Raw genomic sequence first — 18856 nt, 5'->3', positions numbered from 1 at the left:
GAGCTGTCAATAGGCACACACAGAAGAAAGAAAACTTGCTAGCTTTTAGAGATATCCTTTGATGAGCTAGAGTAAAAACCACACACACACACACACACACACACACACACACACACACACCTATGCCCCTACCTAGCGGTGCAAAACAAGAGGAAAAAACTAGAAGTAAGTCTGGCATCAGAAATGAGAATGTAAAAAAGAAGTTGAGCAGATACAGGTTATGAGGCACCATGCAAGAAACACGCGATGGTAGGACGAAGATATTTGCAGGATAGACAGACGATTTGGAGATACAGTGGCTTGGTTAAAAATTTCACCTATTGAGAATCAGCATTCTTTTATGAATTGTTGTTAGTGGATACATAAAGACAAACAAAATTATTTTGCTCCCAGCAAATCACATTGTTTTTAATAAACATATGAAAATTTTCTAAGCTAAAATAATATTCAAATCAGCTGCATCTAATATTTTCTGAACAGTAGAATTCGTACAGTGACCATGTTCATTTGTTACCAAGGTCCCTGACAATTTCCTTATGATGGAAGGAACAAGTCTGTTAAAAACAAAGATGAGAAAGGTAATTTCATTGTTCTCATTGTAAATAATACTGTGTTCATAAAACAAAATGTGAATTAACCTAGAATAACTTACTTACTGTCAGTAGCATATTGGAACTTGATTTTTGCAACTAGTAGGATTTTTGAACAATGACATTCAACAATTCCAAATTACTGGCTTAAAGTAAGGAATTATGATATCAGTTAAGTAATTTTATCTCTCACATAGAAAGTTCCATGGTATTACCACCAAAAAGTTACATTTGTTCTTGAAACACTTTTCATAATACAACAATGAATTTGTCCAATTATTTACTTTGAATACCTGTTGTCGTAAATGCAATAAAGGTGAACATAATATTCCAGATTTGGGAATACGGTGCCAGGAGGAATTCATTTAACCTCTTTAATACATCTCCTTGTATTTAATAATATTACTGTACTCTTGTACTCCAATGGCATTTAATGACCTGTCATATAAATGTCCTTCACAGAAGTGTACAAGAACTTGATGTATCTATTTTTTGTTTTATCTTTGTAGGTATCATACCAAAAGAAAAACAACAGGAAATAAAGACTGTAAGAATTGTAAAACGTGAATCAGAACGACGACAGAGGGACCGTGATAGAAGTGGTAATATTGGTATTCCTCTGACAAATGGTGGAATTACTACTGGTAAACGTGCTCCTGCAGCTGATGGCTCTGAAACAGCCAACAGCATATCTGAGGCACAAGGATTTCAGGTAGTGTAATATGCTGTTTCCAAAATACCTCAGCCACAGTTTAAGCTGCTGACCAATAGGCCTTTATCAACATTCTCTGTTTCAGTAGCTAAGTTCCACTTCTCCAGTGCCACATTTTTCATTAAACTCAGTAGCTTTGTCATAGCAACACATTTAAATTAGAGTCAAATATCTCAATTGGCAGAATGTCTAGCTTTAGTTCAAACCAAGAACAAACCAAACAACATTTGAAAAAAAGAGACTGAAGGACAAAATGAAAGATAGTGTGAAATGTTGCAAGCGAAGGAACAGGCTCAAAAGAGACAACATTGACAAAGGGTTACAAAGAAGCTATTAATTTTCTTAAAATCGTAGTGTAACTAATATTGTAAGAGTATCTTACACTTAGATAAATTATCATTGTGAGTTGAAGATCTATTAAAAGTACTTCTTGTTGTTACTCTCTCTCTCGCTCCCACCCCGCTCTCTCTCTCTCTCTCTCTCTCTCTCTCTCTGTGTGTGTGTGTGGGGGGGGGGGGGGGGGGGCACACATGTACACAATTAGGAAATCGAGATGAAATTAGCAGTGAATTTAGACATTTCAGGTTACGACATGTTTAATGACAACCGATATGAACATCAAATGAAATTTATGAAAGAATGTGACCAGTAATTTTGGAGGATTGCACCTCTATCATCATGTGGATTTATTTAAAAATTAACATAACATGAGTGGTGTGTATGTGTGATTTTGTGGATGTGCTTGTGTGCCTTCACATTCCTTCTAATGATTATCATGCTCATCATTCCAGTTGTCCTATATGCAGCTCTATATCAGAACCCTCATAACCAGGATCCACTCTTTGTATACGTGAAAAAAATGTAGTGGTACTTAAGACTAACGCGTAACTCAACTTTCAAAATTTTACTGACCCATAAAATTCTTTTCATATGAGTGACATGCCCTGCTGTGGCAGGGAAAATAAGGGGTACAGTAGAAAAATCCTTCTATTGGAGCAAAAAAAAAGTGACTATACTCCCGTTTAAAATACTCTGACTGAAAAGTGGGGTACCAGCTGCCTCATTCTGTCTTCCTCAGCACCTTAAAAAATTTTCCCATAAAATATGGCTTGTGATCACAGTAGCAGTGAACACAGTTGACAGAGACAGAACAATGCTAGGCAGAGAGTGGAGGAGACAATGCTAGTGGGGAAGGAATAAAGAGAAGAAGGAAGTCGAAGTGGGTATAAGCCAGTGATAATGAGAGACAAAGTCAATGAAAATGAATGACAGTGAGAAGAGACTGCAGCAGTGGAAAGGAATGAATGAGATAGCAGCAGTAAGAGAGAGCCAGATGGAGGCAGTGAGAATGAGAGCAGACAGTATTAGAAGGATAGGAGACAATTAAGAGAGACAAATAGATAATGACAAGGAGCTGGGTTGCATGAGTGAGTGTGAGTGGGAAACTGGGAGTGGATGGTATTGAGTAAGTTACAACATTGGACTTGTGTGTGTGGATAGGTTATAGTTACTGGGATTGAGAAGTGAGTTTTATGTTAAGAAGAGTTTGAATATGTTAGCATGCCAAGATTTTTAGAAAATTTTTAAAGGTGCTGAGGAAGATAGAATGAGGCAGTTGGTATCCCACCTTTCAGTCTTTTAAACAAACACTTAAGTATTATACTATTCCATAACCCCAAATCATTCTGTTGTACTGTTGAGTGGAATTTACATCCTTTATTTTTTTCCAAATTCCAATCACTCCTATCTGTGGAATATACAGCATCTGAATCATCCAATGTAATGCAAAACACACGTGCACCCACAAACACACACACATACACACACACACACACACACACACACACACACACACACACACACACACACAACTATCCTCTCAGACACACTATATGTGATTGTATGTTTACTGAAAAAGAACACTTGAGAAGATGAGCTATAAAGTTAAACTACTTGTTTTATACCTTACTACTGCTCACAACCCTTCCACTTGGTGTTCGTCTTTTTTGCCGTATACCATTGTTTGGATTCTTTTTGACATTTTATTATGTAATCAGCTTCTCAAGTAACTTTATAAAACTGAAATTTTCATCTTATTGGTCAGGAACAATATATTTTGAGTCAATATTTTCTGTTGGTCAAGAGGAAAAATGCAGTACCCTGAATAATTTCTCTTATGATGTGCAGGTCACCGAAGTGATGTCAAATAAAAAGACTGGCACTAGATGGCCAACCAACTGCAGATGAGACCTGCTGCCCAATAATGCCATATGATCATTTCATTTTCATTTCTCAGATAGTTTTGAAACTATGAAACACTGTTTAGAGATACATTATTATTGTTGGGATGGAAATGACTTTGGCTTTCAAGACTTCATATTAATATTTGCATTATTTTGTTCATTATCTATTGCAGAAACAACAGCTGGGTCCAGTGGAGGAAGAAATAGGTGAAACATCTCATCCATTCAGCGAGACATTGCTGTCGGCCTCAGTAGATGATGATGAGGAAGACGATGACCCAGCAATAGATCTCCAGTTTCAAAGATCTTTGTCTCTGCCACGAGGTTTTGGCAAGAGAGAAAGACTGACAGGTGCACCCCCTCCACCACCTATACGATCTGCTTCTCCTAGAGGAGATGGAATGGGTTCTGGTGCTAATGGTAGACAACAGCGTGTCAGGGTATGTCTACTCATTATATTTTGTTGCATCTTAGCATGATCATTTCTGCATGTTCTTATCCATTACTAAATCTTTGTCTTGCAACTACTGTCTGGTGAATTTTCTATGCTAGATAGTTTACATTATACTACCCTAATTAGCTGTAAGTATTGTAAAAACTGCTGTTCAATTTTCAACAATTTAATTTCTCAGCTATTAAAATCAGGTAATACTTTTTTGCTTGAAGCAGCAGCAATATTTTCTGCTACATAAGTTTTACCTGGATATTTTTTCTATTATAATATTGTACAATCCTGTGTGTAATTATTTTGAATGAAAGAACTTAAGTCGTCGGCAAGCTTTTTGCTATGATTTCCTTCTATGGCTTCCTCCTTTAAACCTGTCATTTCAATTCCTCTTTCTATTAGACAATCTTCCATTAATTCACTAATTTCTTAATTGTCAAAAAGTTAAGAATCAAGTGTAAACTGGCTTTTTGATAGAGACTGAATGCTACCCGACAAGAGTATTGTTTGCGACAGTCCACCTTGAAACTTCTTACGGTACTGTGCTCTTGTATTCTGAAAGCGTATAAAATAAATACTACAGCCTATTTCTACACTACTGACAGGAAATGTTTCCCCTAGTACTGTGAATTTGTATATTATGATGATACGCGAACTGAAATCTGATGTCCTTCTCTTTCCTTGTAATCTGTTTATGAGCGTAGTGATGACATTTATACACGTGTTCCAACACAATTTCTTAGGTCACCACGATACAGCCACATCAGTTTTCTGTATCAGTTATAGAGTATAATGGCAGAGTGCTGGATTTCTAATTGTGACTGGGGAGGTTAAATGGTCAGTCTCTATAATCAAAATAAGCTATCTTTAATTTTAGTATACTAATGTGTATATTACTAGAATTAAACCCTTTGGATGTAGTTGTTAATGCTTGTATGTCATGTTAAATTTATAATTCTAGGGATTGAGCAGATACTTAGAACTGGTAGAAATTAAAAAGTAAAAGGCCCCTTTCTTTTAATCCGTTTTATGTAGCATTTCACACAAATGAACACTCATTAATGGAGACCTTTTTGATTTACAGGCAATCTAAACAAAATTTTCATTCATTTTGTCTAAATTTCATTTCTCATTCTTATCTTATTTTTCTCTCTCATTCCTCCACCCTTTGCATAATAACTTATTAACCTGTACATTTCGTGTTAGACTTTTTACTGCTCTATTTTACTCTATCCTCAAGAGTTCATATCTTGTGTATCACGTCTCCTGAGTTTCAGTTAGATTTTTTCATGATGTCTATTTAAATGTTGTCAGTATTAACAATGAGAAGCATTTCAGTAAATTAGCTTATCATTTACAGTCTTTGAATTCAGATTCCACACATAAAAAGACCACCATTTGATAGTTATCAGTCATGATGAAATTGGGGTGAATCAAAAGAACTACTAGTAAACATTTGAAAAAAAGAACATTAGATCTTGGTGTTTTAGGGCCTCAGCATCTTGTGGACAGCACAGAATGAAGAAAGTGGATGATAGGATGGCATAGAATGGAAGAAAAGTGGGAGAATGGCATAAGGATTTATGACATCTACATCTATCCTCAGCAAACCACTGTGAAATATATGATTTCTGTTGAATCACATATTAATATTTCTTCCTGTTGCACTTGTATCAAGTGAGGCAGCGCAGTGGTTAGCACACTGGACTTGCATCACGGAGGACATCAGTTAAAACCGTGTCCACCCATCCTGATTTAGGTTTTCCCTGATTTCCGTAAATTGCTCCAGGAAAATACCAAGATGGTTCCTTTGAAAGGGCATGACTGCTTTCCTTCCTCATCCTGTCCTAATCTGAGCTTTTGCTACTTCTCTAATGACCTGATTACTGACTGGGTGTTCCTTCCTTTTTGTTCCATTTTTATTTGAAGTGTTGGAAGAATGATTGCTGACCTGCCTTTGCATACGCTATAATTGTCTAATCTTGTCTTCTAGATCCTAGGGGAGTATACATGGGGGGTTTAGCACTTCCACAGATTTTTCACTTAATACTGGTTCCCGAAATTTCGTAAGTACGCTTTCACCAGATGCGAGGGGTGTTCAGTGAGTAATGCAGCACATATTTTTTCTCAGCATTTCCAGTTGAAAAATGCAGACTTTCTTGTGGGATATCATGGAGTATTCCCATTTCAGCCCCTGTAGTTTCATGAATTTCCAGTTGATGGCAGCCCACGGCCTTCATAATGGCATCTGTAATCGAGGTATGTTCCAAGCACGAAGTGTGTGATTTCCATTTAATCACATATTAAGGTTTCTTCCTGTTTCACTTGTACCAAGTGAGACAATGTAGTGGTTAGCACACTGGACTCGCATTCCCTGAGAGGAGCTCACAAAACTTCATTGGACTTTTCTTCCTTATCTACTTCTGAGTTTCTTTTGGCAGAAAACCAGAGCATTGCAGACATTCGTAGTGTGTTGCAGAACGTTAATGGAGACTGGCAGTGAACACAAGCACAGTGAGTCACTGGGCAAGGAGTCTGTCATCACTGGAGTGAGTTTGTGCAAACCTATCTAGTCTCCTGCATGCTGGCCGGCTGCACACATCTCTGACTACTGCACTGTTGGACTGTGCAGGCATGCTCATTCGATGTGATCAATGGATCACAGTCAAACACCTCACAGCTCAATTGGATGTCTCTGTTGGTAGTGCTGACACACTCTTCCACTTGTTGGGGTGTATGAAGGTATGTGGCCACTGGGTTCCTCACTGCCTGACACAAGACCATAAAGATCAACAAAGGACGGGTTTCAGTAAACATGGCCTGCACCTCAACAGGTATGGGAAAGGAAGGTTAGCAAAGCTTATAGGTGACAGCATAGGTGGGGTTGGTGGGATCACTCGTGGTAAAATTCCTGCAGTAGTAGGTGTTAGAGCTGCACCTTTTTTAGATTGAAGTCAGCTGATAGGTATTCCTGCTTAAAGGAAGTCTCTCTAACAAAGTAACCACTTTTGACAAAGCTTAGGTATCCAAGTAATGAGGGAATTAGTATATTTCATCAAAATGTACAAGGTATTAGAGATAAAGTTAGTGAATTGCTTATAGATGTTGACTCTGAAATTATTGGTATATCTGAACACTTCTTAAATAAGGAGATAATTCAGAGGCTTCCTTTACCAGGATACAGGTTGGCTGGCAGCTTTTCGAGGAGCTCTTTGCGGTGTGGGGGAGTAGCCGTGTATGTGAAAAACGGCATCCCATTTGAGTCAATTGATGTTTCAAAGTACTGCACTGAAAAGGTGTTTGAATGTTGTGCAGGTGTGGTTAAATTTAATGGAGCTAAACTTCTAACTGTTGTTATTTATAGATCCCCAGTTCCGATTTCACAACATTTTTGCTAAAGCTAGAGGAGGTTCTTGGTTCACTTTATAGGAAATACAAAAAGTTAGTTATAAGTGGTGACTTCAATATTAGTTGTATAAGTGATTGTGTAAGGAAGAGGATTCTGGTAGACCTCCTTAAATCATATAACATTATGCAAACTGTATTCTTTCCAACAAGAGTGCAAGGGAACAGTAGAACAACCGTAGACAACATTTTTGTTCATTCGTCATTACTATAAGGGCATTCTGTTAGCAAAAAGGTGAATGGCCTTTCAGATCATGATGCACAAATTTTAACTCTCAAAGATTTTTGTGCTGCAACACGTGTTAAATATAGTCATCAGCTGTTTAGGAAAGCTGATCCAGTTGCTGTAGAGACCTTTGTAAACCTTATCAAGGAACAAGAGTGGCAAGATGTTTATAGCGCTGATACAGTAGACGATAAATATAATGCTTTTCTCAAGACTTTTCTTGTGCTCTCTGAAAGTTGCTTTCCATTAGAACATTCAAAACAGGGTACTAACACAAACAGGCAGCCTGGGTGGCTGACTAGAGGGATAAGAATATCTTGTAGAACAAAGTGGCAATTATATCAAAACGTTAGAAACAGTCAGAATCTAAATGCAGCAGCCTATTATTACAAACAGTATTGTAAGGTGCTTAAAATGTTATTAGGAAGGCAAAAAGTATGTGGTATGCAGGTATAATAGCTAAATCTCAGGATAAAATTAAAACCATATGGTCAGTCGTAAAGGAAGTGGCTGGTCTACAGAGACAGGTAAAGGATATAGAATCAGTGCATAGTGGGAATGTCCGTGTTACGCATATATGTACAGTATTTAATAATCACTTTCTGAATATAACAGGTGAACTAAATAGAAACCTAGTCCCAACAAGGAATCATATAGCGCTCTTAGAAAAAAGTGTTCCGAGACTGTTACCTGAAATGCTCCTCCATGATACTGACAAGAGGGAGATTGAGTTAATAATTAAATCACTAAAGACCAAGAACTCTCATGGATATGATGGGGTATCTAGCAGAATACTGAAGTATTGTTCTATGTATGTTAGCCCAGTACTGAGCCATATCTGTAACTTTTCCTTTAGGAGTGGTCGGTTTCCTGACCGATTAAAGTACTCGGTAGTGAAGCCACTTTATAAAAAGAGAGACAGGGATAATATTGACAATTATAGACCTATTTCTATGCCATCGGTGTTTGCTAAAGTTATCGAGAAGGTTGTATATACAAGGTTACTGGAGCATTTAAATTCACATAGTTTACTGTCAAATGTTCAGTTTGGTTTTAGGAATGGTTTAACAACTGAAAATGCTATATTCTCTTTTCTCTGTGAGGTTTTGGATGGATTAAATAAAAGGTTGTGAATGCTAGGTGTTTTCTTTGATTTAACGAAGGCTTTTGACTGTGTTGACCACAAAATATTACTGCAGATGTTGGACCATTATGGAGTAAGGGGAGTAGCTTACAATTGGTTCGCCTCTTACTTTAAGAACAGAAAGCAGAAGGTAATTCTCCACAATATTGAGAGTGGTAGTGATGTTCAGTCCCAATGGGGCACTGTTAAGTGGGGCGTTCCTCAAGGGTCGGTGCTGGGGCCACTGCTGTTTCTTATTTATATAAATGATATGCCTTCTAGTATTACAAGTGATTCAAAAATATTTCTGTTTGCTGATGACACTAGCTTGGTAGTGAAGGATCTTGTGTGTAATATTGAATCAGTATCTAATAATGTAGTTCATGAAATAAGTTCGTGGCTTGTGGAAAATAATTTGATGTTAAATCACAGTAAGACTCAGTTTTTACAGTTTCTAACTCACAATTCAACAAGAACTGATATTTTGATCAGACAGGATGGGCATATTATAAGCGAGATGGAACGGTTCAAGTTCCTAGGCGTTCGGATAGATAGTAAGCTGTTGTGGAAAGCCCATGTCCAGGATCTTGTTCAGAAACTAAATGCTGCTTTATTTACCATTAGAACAGTATCTGAAATAAGTGACATTTCAACATGAAAAGTAGTCTACTTCACATATTTTCATACGCTTATGTCATATGGTATTATTTTTTGGGGTAATTCTTCTGATTCAAAAAGGGTATTTTTGGCTCAAAAACGGGCTGTTCGAGCTATATGTGGTGTAAGTTCGAGAACCTCTTGTCGACCCCTATTCAATAGTTTGGGAGTTCTGACATTACCCTCACAGTATATATTTTCTTTAATGTCATTTGTTGTTAGCAATATTAGCCTATTCCCAAGAGTTAGCAGCTTTCACTCAGTTAATACTAGGCAGAAATCCACTCTGCATGTGGAATGCACTTCCTTGACTCTTGTGCAGAAAGGAGTGCAGTATTCTGCTGCATCCATTTTCAATAAGCTACCACAAGAACTCAAAAATCTTAGCAGTAGCCCAAACTCTTTTAAGTCCAAACTGAAGAGTTTCCTCATGGCTCACTCCTTCTATTCTGTCGAGGAGCTCCTGGAAGAGCTAAAAAATTAAGCAAATTCCAGTGTTACATTGTTGATTTTCTTTATTTGAACTTACTTGTCACCTGAATACGTTTTTTTATATTTCATTTAATCTGTTTCTAATATCGTGTTATAATTTCATGTATTGACTCATTCCAGGACCATGGAGACTTCTCCTTAATTTGGTCCCATGGAACAATAAATAAATAAATAAAAATAAAAATAAAAAAAATCTGTGTGGAATTGCTTGCATGTTACGAAGCTGAATGTGACAAATTTTTGTCAAAAATTATTACAGATGATGAAACATTGGTTCATCACTTTCAACCAGAAATATAACGGCAGTTCGTGGAATGGTGCCACACTACCTCTTCTCTGAAGAAAAACTTCAAAGCCACACCTTTAGCCAGAAAAGACAATGGTGACAGTCTTCTGGGGCTCTGAAAGTGTTATTCTGTTTCATATCCTCCCTCATAGTGCGACCGTCAACTTTGAAGTGTATTTTGCTTCCCTCAGGAAACTGAAGAAAGAACTTCAGCATGTTCATCACCACAAAAATGCAAACAAACTTCTCCTTCTCCATGACAACACAAGGCCTCACACAAGTTTATTATTACTATAGCTTCAATTTGGGATTCAGTTCAGTGGTCAAATGATGGTATCTTTGTATGTTTCTCCTCTGTGAATGGTTTTTTAAATGCAAAATTTAAAACTTCAGCTTTTGTTTTGCTATCTTCAACTGTCACACCAGACTGGTCAGTGAGTGACTGGATGGAAGCCTTAGAACCACTTAGCTATTTTACATGGGACCAGAACTGTGTCTGGTTCTCTGCCAGATCTTCTGCTAAGATATAATGGTGGTAATTGATCTTTTCAAAGATGCACAAATCTCTACCAATCTTTGGTTGTCATCATTTGTGCATTCTTTTTTGAAACAAGAGTGTAACAAACTCTGCTTCCTCATGAGTTTACAAATTTCATTGTTAAATCATGGTGGACCTTTTCTGTCCTTAATCCACTTACAAGGCACATAATTCTCCTGACCACAATTTACAGTTTCTGCTTGTATTTTGCCTATAATCCGTCTATGTACATCTTACTGGAACTAAATGATGACAATTCACTGTCTAAATGAGATGTTAACAACTGCTTATGAGTACTTTATAGAAGAAACATTCTCCCAGCCTACTTGACTGATTTATGATCTCATAACAAACAATGGAAAATCCAGAATGAAATGTAACAATATTATGAAAAGGAAAGCTGCTACTCACCATATAGCGGAGATGCTGAGTTGCAGATAGGCACAACAAACAGACTCTCACAATTAAAGCTCTCAGCCATTAAGGTCTTAGTCAACAATAGACCACACACACACACACACACACACACACACACACACACACACACACACTCTCACTCACGCAAACACCACTGACACACACGACTGCAGTCTCAGGCAGCTGAAACCACATTGTGAGCAGCAGCACCAGTGCATCAGTGCATGATGGGAGTGGTGACTGGGTGGGGGTAAGGAGGAGGCTGGAGTGGGGAGGGGGAAGGATAGTATGGTGGGGGTGGCAGACAGTGAAGTGCTGCGGGTTAGACGGAGGGCAGAAAGAGGTGGGGAAGGATTGGGGGGGAGAGGTGAGGGGAGGAAGTAGCAGAAAAGGAGAGAAATATAAAAGACTGGGTGTGATGGTGAAATGACTGCTGTATAGTGCTGGATTGGGAACAGGGAAGGGGGTGGATGGGTGAGGACAGTGACTAACGAAGGTTGAGGCCAGGAGGGTTATGGGAACATAGGATGCACTGCAAGGAAAGTTTCCACCTTTGCAATTCAGAAAAGCTTGTGTTAGTGGGAAGGATCACTATGGCACAGGCTGTGAATCAGTCATTGAAATGAAAGATATCATGTTTGGCAGCATGTTCAGCAACAGGGTGGTCTACTAGTTTCTTGGCCACAGTTTGTCAGTGGCCATTTATGTGGACAGACAGGCTGTTGGTTATCATGCCTACATAGAGTGCGGCACAGTGGTTGCTGCTTAGCTTGTAGATCACATGACTGGTTTCACAGGTAGCCCTGCTTTTGATGGGATAGGCAATATTAGTGACCGGACTGGGGGATGGGGGGGGGGGGGAGGATTTATGGGACAGATCTTGCATCTAGGTCTATTACAGGTGTATGAGCCATGAGGTAAGGGATTGGGAGCAGGGGTTGTGTAAGGATGGACGATGGATGACGGAATACCACTGTGGGAGGGGTGGGAAGGCTAGTGGGCAGGACATTTCTCATTTCAGGGCACGACGAGAGCTAATCGAAACCATGGCGGAGAATGTAATTCAGCTGCTCTAGTCCTGGGTGTTACTGAATTACAAGGGGGAATACTCCCCTGCGGCTGGACAGTGGAACTTTGGGAGGTGGTGGAAGACAGGTCAGATAAGGCATGGGAGATTTGTTTTTGTACAAGGTTGGGAGAATAATTATGGCCAGTGAAGGCTTCAGTGAGACCCTCGTTATATTTTGAAAGGTACTGCTCATCACTGCAGATGCGATGACCATGGGTGGCTAGGCTGAATGAGAGGGACTCCCTGGTGTGGAATGGGTGGCAGCTGTCGAAGTGAAGGTATTGGTGGTGGTTCGTAGGTTTGATATGGACAGAGGTACTGATTTAGCCATCTTTGAGGTGGAGATCAATATCTAGGAAGGTGGCTTGTTGCATTGAGTAGGACCAGGTGAAGCAAATGAGGGAGAAGGGCCTTAGTCAACAATGTACACACACACACACACACACACACACACACACACACACACACACACACACACACACACATGATTGCAGTCTCAGGCAACTGAAACCCCACTGTGAGCAACAGCACAGTGCCACCATTACACCCTGAGGCAGCAGCCTGAAGGTGACTGACCATAGCCAAAACTGCAGTCAGCTACCCCGGACTGTGGCCAGCTCCTTCTACATCTGCACACAGCATGCATGCATCCTACCCAGCAGCCTAGCAAGACTAAATGAAGAAGTAAACTATAAAAGCAGACATAAACCCAGATATGCAGTATGCTAACCTCCTGATCAGGCACCAATGGGCACTGATGCCTTAATGACGTATGTAGCCAGCTGTTCAGAAGAAATGAAAATTGCACTACTGATTTTGTAAAATATACTGTGAAGAAGACAAAGGAAAAGATGAACATGTATCTAGCCGCTCTGGAGATGTGTATCAGCCAAGAGGTGGGGCCTGACTGACAAGCTCACTAAATGAACAGGTGCTTATCTTCAAAACAAAACAAATGAGCAACTACTATGCTACAGATTGAATGAATTTACACTTACAAAATGCAGGATTAAACTTCTTAAAGATAGAAACACATACAAAATTTCAAAAATATACTACAAGAAAAACATGGGAAAAGACAAACATGTAACTTGCCTATCTCGAGGTGTGTATCACCTAAGTGCCCTAAGGGCCCTAATCTCCTTGGTCCATGTCTTTTGGAATGTAATATGAGAAAAGTGCAAGTGGGTGACATATGGCTGAATTTTTTGTAATATGTGCTGGTTATTGTTTGAGTTACCTCATTGTGTTTGAGCTCAGAATATGTTATAGGATTCTACAACAAATGGCTGTCAAATACATGGATGGTAGTTTTGTAGATCACGTCTGCTACTTTTCTTGTAGACAGGTTTGACCTGTGCTTTCTTAGAACCCACTAAGGACAGTTTTGTGTTCAACTGATCTACAGTATATTACGGCAAAAAGAGACACAAATGCTGTGCCATATCCAATAGGGATTACATTGGCCCTAGGAATTTTGCTCAGATTTAATGATTTCAGTCATCTGTCAATGCCATTGACTAATGTGTATAGTGAGAGACGGGCAGAAGCAGACTAATTATAGAGCACAAACATCAGTAGAGACCACTGGGGACTGAATGGAAGCAGAATGCATAATTGTGATCTCCATCATATCTGGTAACGATCCTTAAGCTTTCCCCTTTAATTTTGAAGTTACTTACTTCAGCCATAGTGCATAGACTTATTTTAACATTTGACACACAGATCATTTGCATGTTGAGGAACCAGTTCCTGTATTTATCCTCTTTCATTGTTTTCCTCAAATTTTTGCATTGAATAGAATTACGATTAGCACTCCCAATTTTTTTGATATTTCTATTAAATGTGTATTTTGATAAGACTGCAATAGATGTTGCATTATTATGAATGGCTTTCTGAAAATTTCACAAGTATTTCTGACAACATGGTATCTTTATTGCTACGTAAAGAAAACTACACCGTGAGCAAAGGAATAAACAAAACAATGTGCATTAGGATAGACTGATACTCACCACATAGAGGTGGTGATGAGTGGCAGCCAGACCCAACTGCCTCATCCCATTCTCTGCTCCCACTCCAGCCTCACACATGCCTCCTGTTCACCCAGCTCACCTGCATGGTCCTCTCTCTGCCCCTCTCCTCTCCTCCCCCCTCCCCAATTCCCTCTTCCAGCACAGCTCTCCTGATGCTGCAGGTATCAGCACCCCATGCTGACCCCACCACATCTCTGTACACTAACACAGGCAGCCTCGCAGCACCTTCCCCCACCCCTACCCTTCTATGCTTTTACCCTGTTATTCTTTCCATTCCTTGCCCCCATGCCTCTTTCACTGTATCCCCACTGCCCACTCTTCCAAGACAGCTACTCACTGAAGTAGTTCTACAGCAAGCACCATGAGATGACAGTGGTCATGCGTGTGAGTGTGTGTGTGTGTGTGTGTGTGTGTGTGTGTGTGTGTGTGTGTGTCAGTTGTGCATTTATGAATGTGCATTTCTTCATTTGATAGAGGACGTTGTCTGAAAGCTGAATAATGTCCAACAGTCCACTTTTAAATATGCCACCCAATCCCTCCTCTATGTGTTAAGTAGCAGTCTATCCTAATTAATATTGTTATTGTTCATCTGTTCAGATTTTTTGTAATTTGAAACAACAAAACAATTTCACAGTGCATGTGAAACTCAAGCAGGTAAATATTTTCCTGTTTTCAAAACTCTGCTTCAAATTGTGTGTATGCTTTCACCTCGAGCTTACCTAGCACACTATCCCTCGACCTGCATGGCACATGCCTATAGTTCAAGGATGGCGAGTACACCAGTGTGAGCAGCAGCCCTAGTCCAAGCCCAAGCCCTTCGCAGCTGTCACCGGTGTTCAAGAGCCAAGCTGCACGTGCCATCGTGCAGGAAGTGTCCCAGTCACCACGCAAGAGGGCTGTTCCCAAAGAGAAGAGGCGTCACCACACAGTCTCCAGCAGCAAGCCACTGCTTGATATGGAAGTGTCTGCATCAAGAATGGTAAAAAGAGTGCATGCTCACATTTCTTCCAGTTTCCCTGCTATCTGCGCACCTGCTTTAGCTTTAGTATATAAATGTTACCATTACTTTTTAAGCTGAGTTAGCATTTTTTTAAAAAGAATGCTGTTCACATAAAAATCCACTGGTCCTTTTTATTCTATTTTAAAAAGCCGATATTGACATTATAAGTCACTTCAATAAATGGCTTTCCCAGTTTTGTTTAGCTTTAGAACTTTCTTATTACAGTTTTTTAATATTGTTCTGTGCAATACTAAGAGAGACACTGAATACTGAGACTATCTAACTCAGGATTTTGCATTTGAATATGTAAATAAAGTCAATCATAGAACATTCAAAATAAATGTATAAAACAAAAATTTGAAACACAGGTTTTTAATAAAAGTAATAGACAGCAAAAGCACATATAGTAAAAGATAACATATTGAGAATCAAGTACTGGCATGCTGAACAGAGTGAATGCTAACTTCTATTTTCAGTTCTGTCTGTTCTCCTCCATAAGTTGAGAGAGCAGCCAGATATGTAGATTAGTGGATGCTTATTTTTTGGCTATATCCACAAAAAATTTTTTGGTTACCTTTTTAAATTTATGGAAAGAATAGCAAATTCATAAGTTATAAGTTCTGCTTGAGAATTATGAATTATTTAAGAATAAAGGAGATGACTCACCAAAAGGCAGAAGCGGTGCTTTGTTGATAGGCTACTCAAGAAGGAGGTATAGAGCTTTGATAGCTTTCAGAATGCACTTCATTTTTCAAGCTTGTAGGGAAAAAACACACACACACACACACACACACAAACATGTGCCTGTCTCTGTACATTGTGCTCAGGCAACTGCCAGCTCTTTCTTGGCCGACTGTGAGTGTACTGGGGTGAGGTGGTGGAGGGGGACAGCAAATTACCTTAGGTTTAGGCCAGAAAGGTTAGGGGAGCGAAGGATGTGCTGTAAGGATAGCCCCCATTTACACAGCTCAGAAAATCTGGTGGTGGTGGGTAGGATCGAGATGGCACGGGTTGTGAAGCAGCCAGTGAAAACTCACTTATTGTGTTCTGCCACCTGTTGTGTCACTGGGTGGTACACCTTGTTTTTGGTAGTGACCATTCATTCTGGTTTACTGCTGGTCGGTTGTTACACCAATGTAAAATGCTATGCAGTGGTTGAGCAGAGCTGTTATATAACATGGCTACTTTCACAGGTGGCCTGTCCTCTGTTGATGTAGGATAAGCCTGTGATGGGACTGTAATAGGGGTGGATTGGGCAGGTCTTGCATCTGTGTCTTAAACAGGCATGAGGTTGGGGGTGGGAGTGGCAGGGTGGGTGGGTGGCAGGCCACCACTCTGCAAGGGGTTGGAAGTATCTTGGGTAGGATGTCCCTCATTTCAGTGCATAATGATGGATAATCAAAGCCCTGAAGGATGTGGTTCAATCATTCCAGTCCGGAGTGACTAGGGGGCCACGTCTTTGTGGTTAGTTCTTGGGATGTCTGTGAGGATCAGGTGCATTTGATGATATGGCATAGGAGATCTGTTTGTGCATTAGGTCTGGAGGATATTGCCTGTCTGTTAAGGCCTTTGTGAGGCCTTCAGCATACTCGGTGAAAGAGTTCTCATTACTGCAGATGCATGGGAGGGATTTTTTGGTGGGAAGGGGTGGTAGCTGTCAACAGGAAGGTACTGTTGGTGATTGGTGGGTTTTATGTGAACCAAGGTGAGGATAGAGCCATCTGAGAGGAAGAGATCGACGTCTTGGAAGGAGCAGGATCGGGTGAACTGGGTGGGAGAAAAGGTGTTGAGACTGTGGAGGAATAAAGGTAAGTTGTCCTGGCCTTGGGTCCAGATCTCATAAAGATGTCATCAATAAGCCTGAAGCAGAACAAGGGTTTGGGGTTTCGGGAAGCTAGGAATGTTTCCTCTAGGTCGTCCATGCATAGGTTGGCATAGGAGAGTGCCATGCAAATGCCCATGGCTGTGCCACAAACTTTTTGTATACCTTCATTTCAAATGTGCGGTAGTTATGGAGTAGGATGTAGTTGGTAAGGTGTACAAGGAATGAAGCAGCATGTCTGGAATCTGCCGGGCATTGGGAGAGGTAGTGTACAAACGCGGCAGGCCATAGGCATGAGGGATGTTGGTGTATAGGAAGGTTGCATCAACAGTGATGAGTAGGGATCCAGAAGGTACGGATGTAGGGATGGTGGAGAGCCAGTGCTGGAAGAGGTGGTATCTTTAATGTGGGAGGCTGGATTTTTGACAGTTGGTTGGAGGTATTAATCAACAAGGGCTGAGATTCTTTCAGTCGGGGCACTGTAACCAGCCACAATGTGGCGCCCAGGATTGTTAGATTTGTTGATTTTTGGAGCATATAGAAGGTGGTTCTGGGAAGGGCCTAAGGATTTCAGCAGGGATTGAAGGTTATGTTGGACTTCTGGGCTTTGTCACACCCATCCCATCTGGATCCTCCCCACCACCACCAGATTTTCAGAGCTATGCAGATGGGAGCTATCCTTACAGCATATTCTTTGTTCCCATAATATTCCTGGCCTAAACCTAAGGTAACTTGCTGTCCCCCCACCCCCTACCCCACATCACCCCAGTATACTCACAGTGGGCCAGGGAAGAGGTAGCAGTCGACTGAGCACAGTGTAGGGAGACAGGTGCGTGCATATATATATATATATATATATATAAATATATAAAAACAAAGATGAGGTGACTTACCGAACAAAAACGCTGGCAGGTCGATAGACACACAAACAAACACAAACATACACACAAAATTCAAGCTTTCGCAACAAATTGTTGCCTCATCAGAAAAGAGGGAAGGAGAGGGGAAGACGAAAGGAAGTGGGTTTTAAAGGAGAGGGTAAGGAGTCATTCCAATCCCAGGAGCGGAAAGACTTACCTTAGGGGGAAAAAAGGACAGGTATACACTCGCACACACGCACATATCCATCCACACATACAGACACAAGCAGACATATTTATTATATAAGTTGGTCTTTAAATATGTCTGCTTGTGTCTGTATGTGTGGATGGATATGTGCGTGTGTGCGAGTGTATACCTGTCCTTTTTTCCCCCTAAGGTAAGTCTTTCCGCTCCCGGGATTGGAATGACTCCTTACCCTCTCCTTTAAAACCCACTTCCTTTCGTCTTCCCCTCTCCTTCCCTCTTTTCTGATGAGGCAACAATTTGTTGCGAAAGCTTGAATTTTGTGTGTATGTTTGTGTTTGTTTGTGTGTCTATCGACCTGCCAGCGTTTTTGTTCGGTAAGTCACCTCATCTTTGTTTTTTTATATATATATATATATATATGTGTGTGTGTGTGTGTGTGTGTGTGTGTGTGTGTGTGTGTGTGCGCGTGCATGTTTTCCCTACAAGCTTGAAAAAGGAAGTACATTCCAAAAGCTACCAAAGCTCCGTATCTCCTATTTGTACACCTATCGATGATACAGCACTTCTGTCTTTCGGTGAGTAGTCTCTTTTATTCCTAAAAAATTCAGAACGTAGTGTCTAGTTCCTCAATTTAAACAGACAGCTCTCTAACCATAGAAAGAGGTGATTAGAAGAGATACAACCCAGTAACAGGTCTGAGACACTAAATACAAGGGGAAATTGCACTGTT

The 18856-nt window shown here is 40.2% G+C and overlaps 1 protein-coding gene across 1 annotated transcript in view; it reads left to right on the top strand.

Moving 5' to 3' along the window:
* LOC124622695 overlaps positions 1–18856 on the top strand; it is a gene marked incomplete at its 5' end in the record, with an annotated part of 712404 nt that overhangs the window by 644530 nt on the left and 49018 nt on the right. The window contains 3 exons of the mRNA XM_047148485.1: positions 1100–1302; positions 3719–3985; positions 14997–15215. Of these exons, the coding sequence (XP_047004441.1) occupies positions 1100–1302; positions 3719–3985; positions 14997–15215 (689 nt within the window). The remainder of the gene's footprint in view (positions 1–1099; positions 1303–3718; positions 3986–14996; positions 15216–18856) is intronic.

Source organism: Schistocerca americana, chromosome 7, assembly GCF_021461395.2.
Source record: "Schistocerca americana isolate TAMUIC-IGC-003095 chromosome 7, iqSchAmer2.1, whole genome shotgun sequence".
Classification (NCBI taxonomy): domain Eukaryota; kingdom Metazoa; phylum Arthropoda; class Insecta; order Orthoptera; family Acrididae; genus Schistocerca; species Schistocerca americana.
This window is presented reverse-complemented; position numbering and strand designations above follow the sequence as displayed.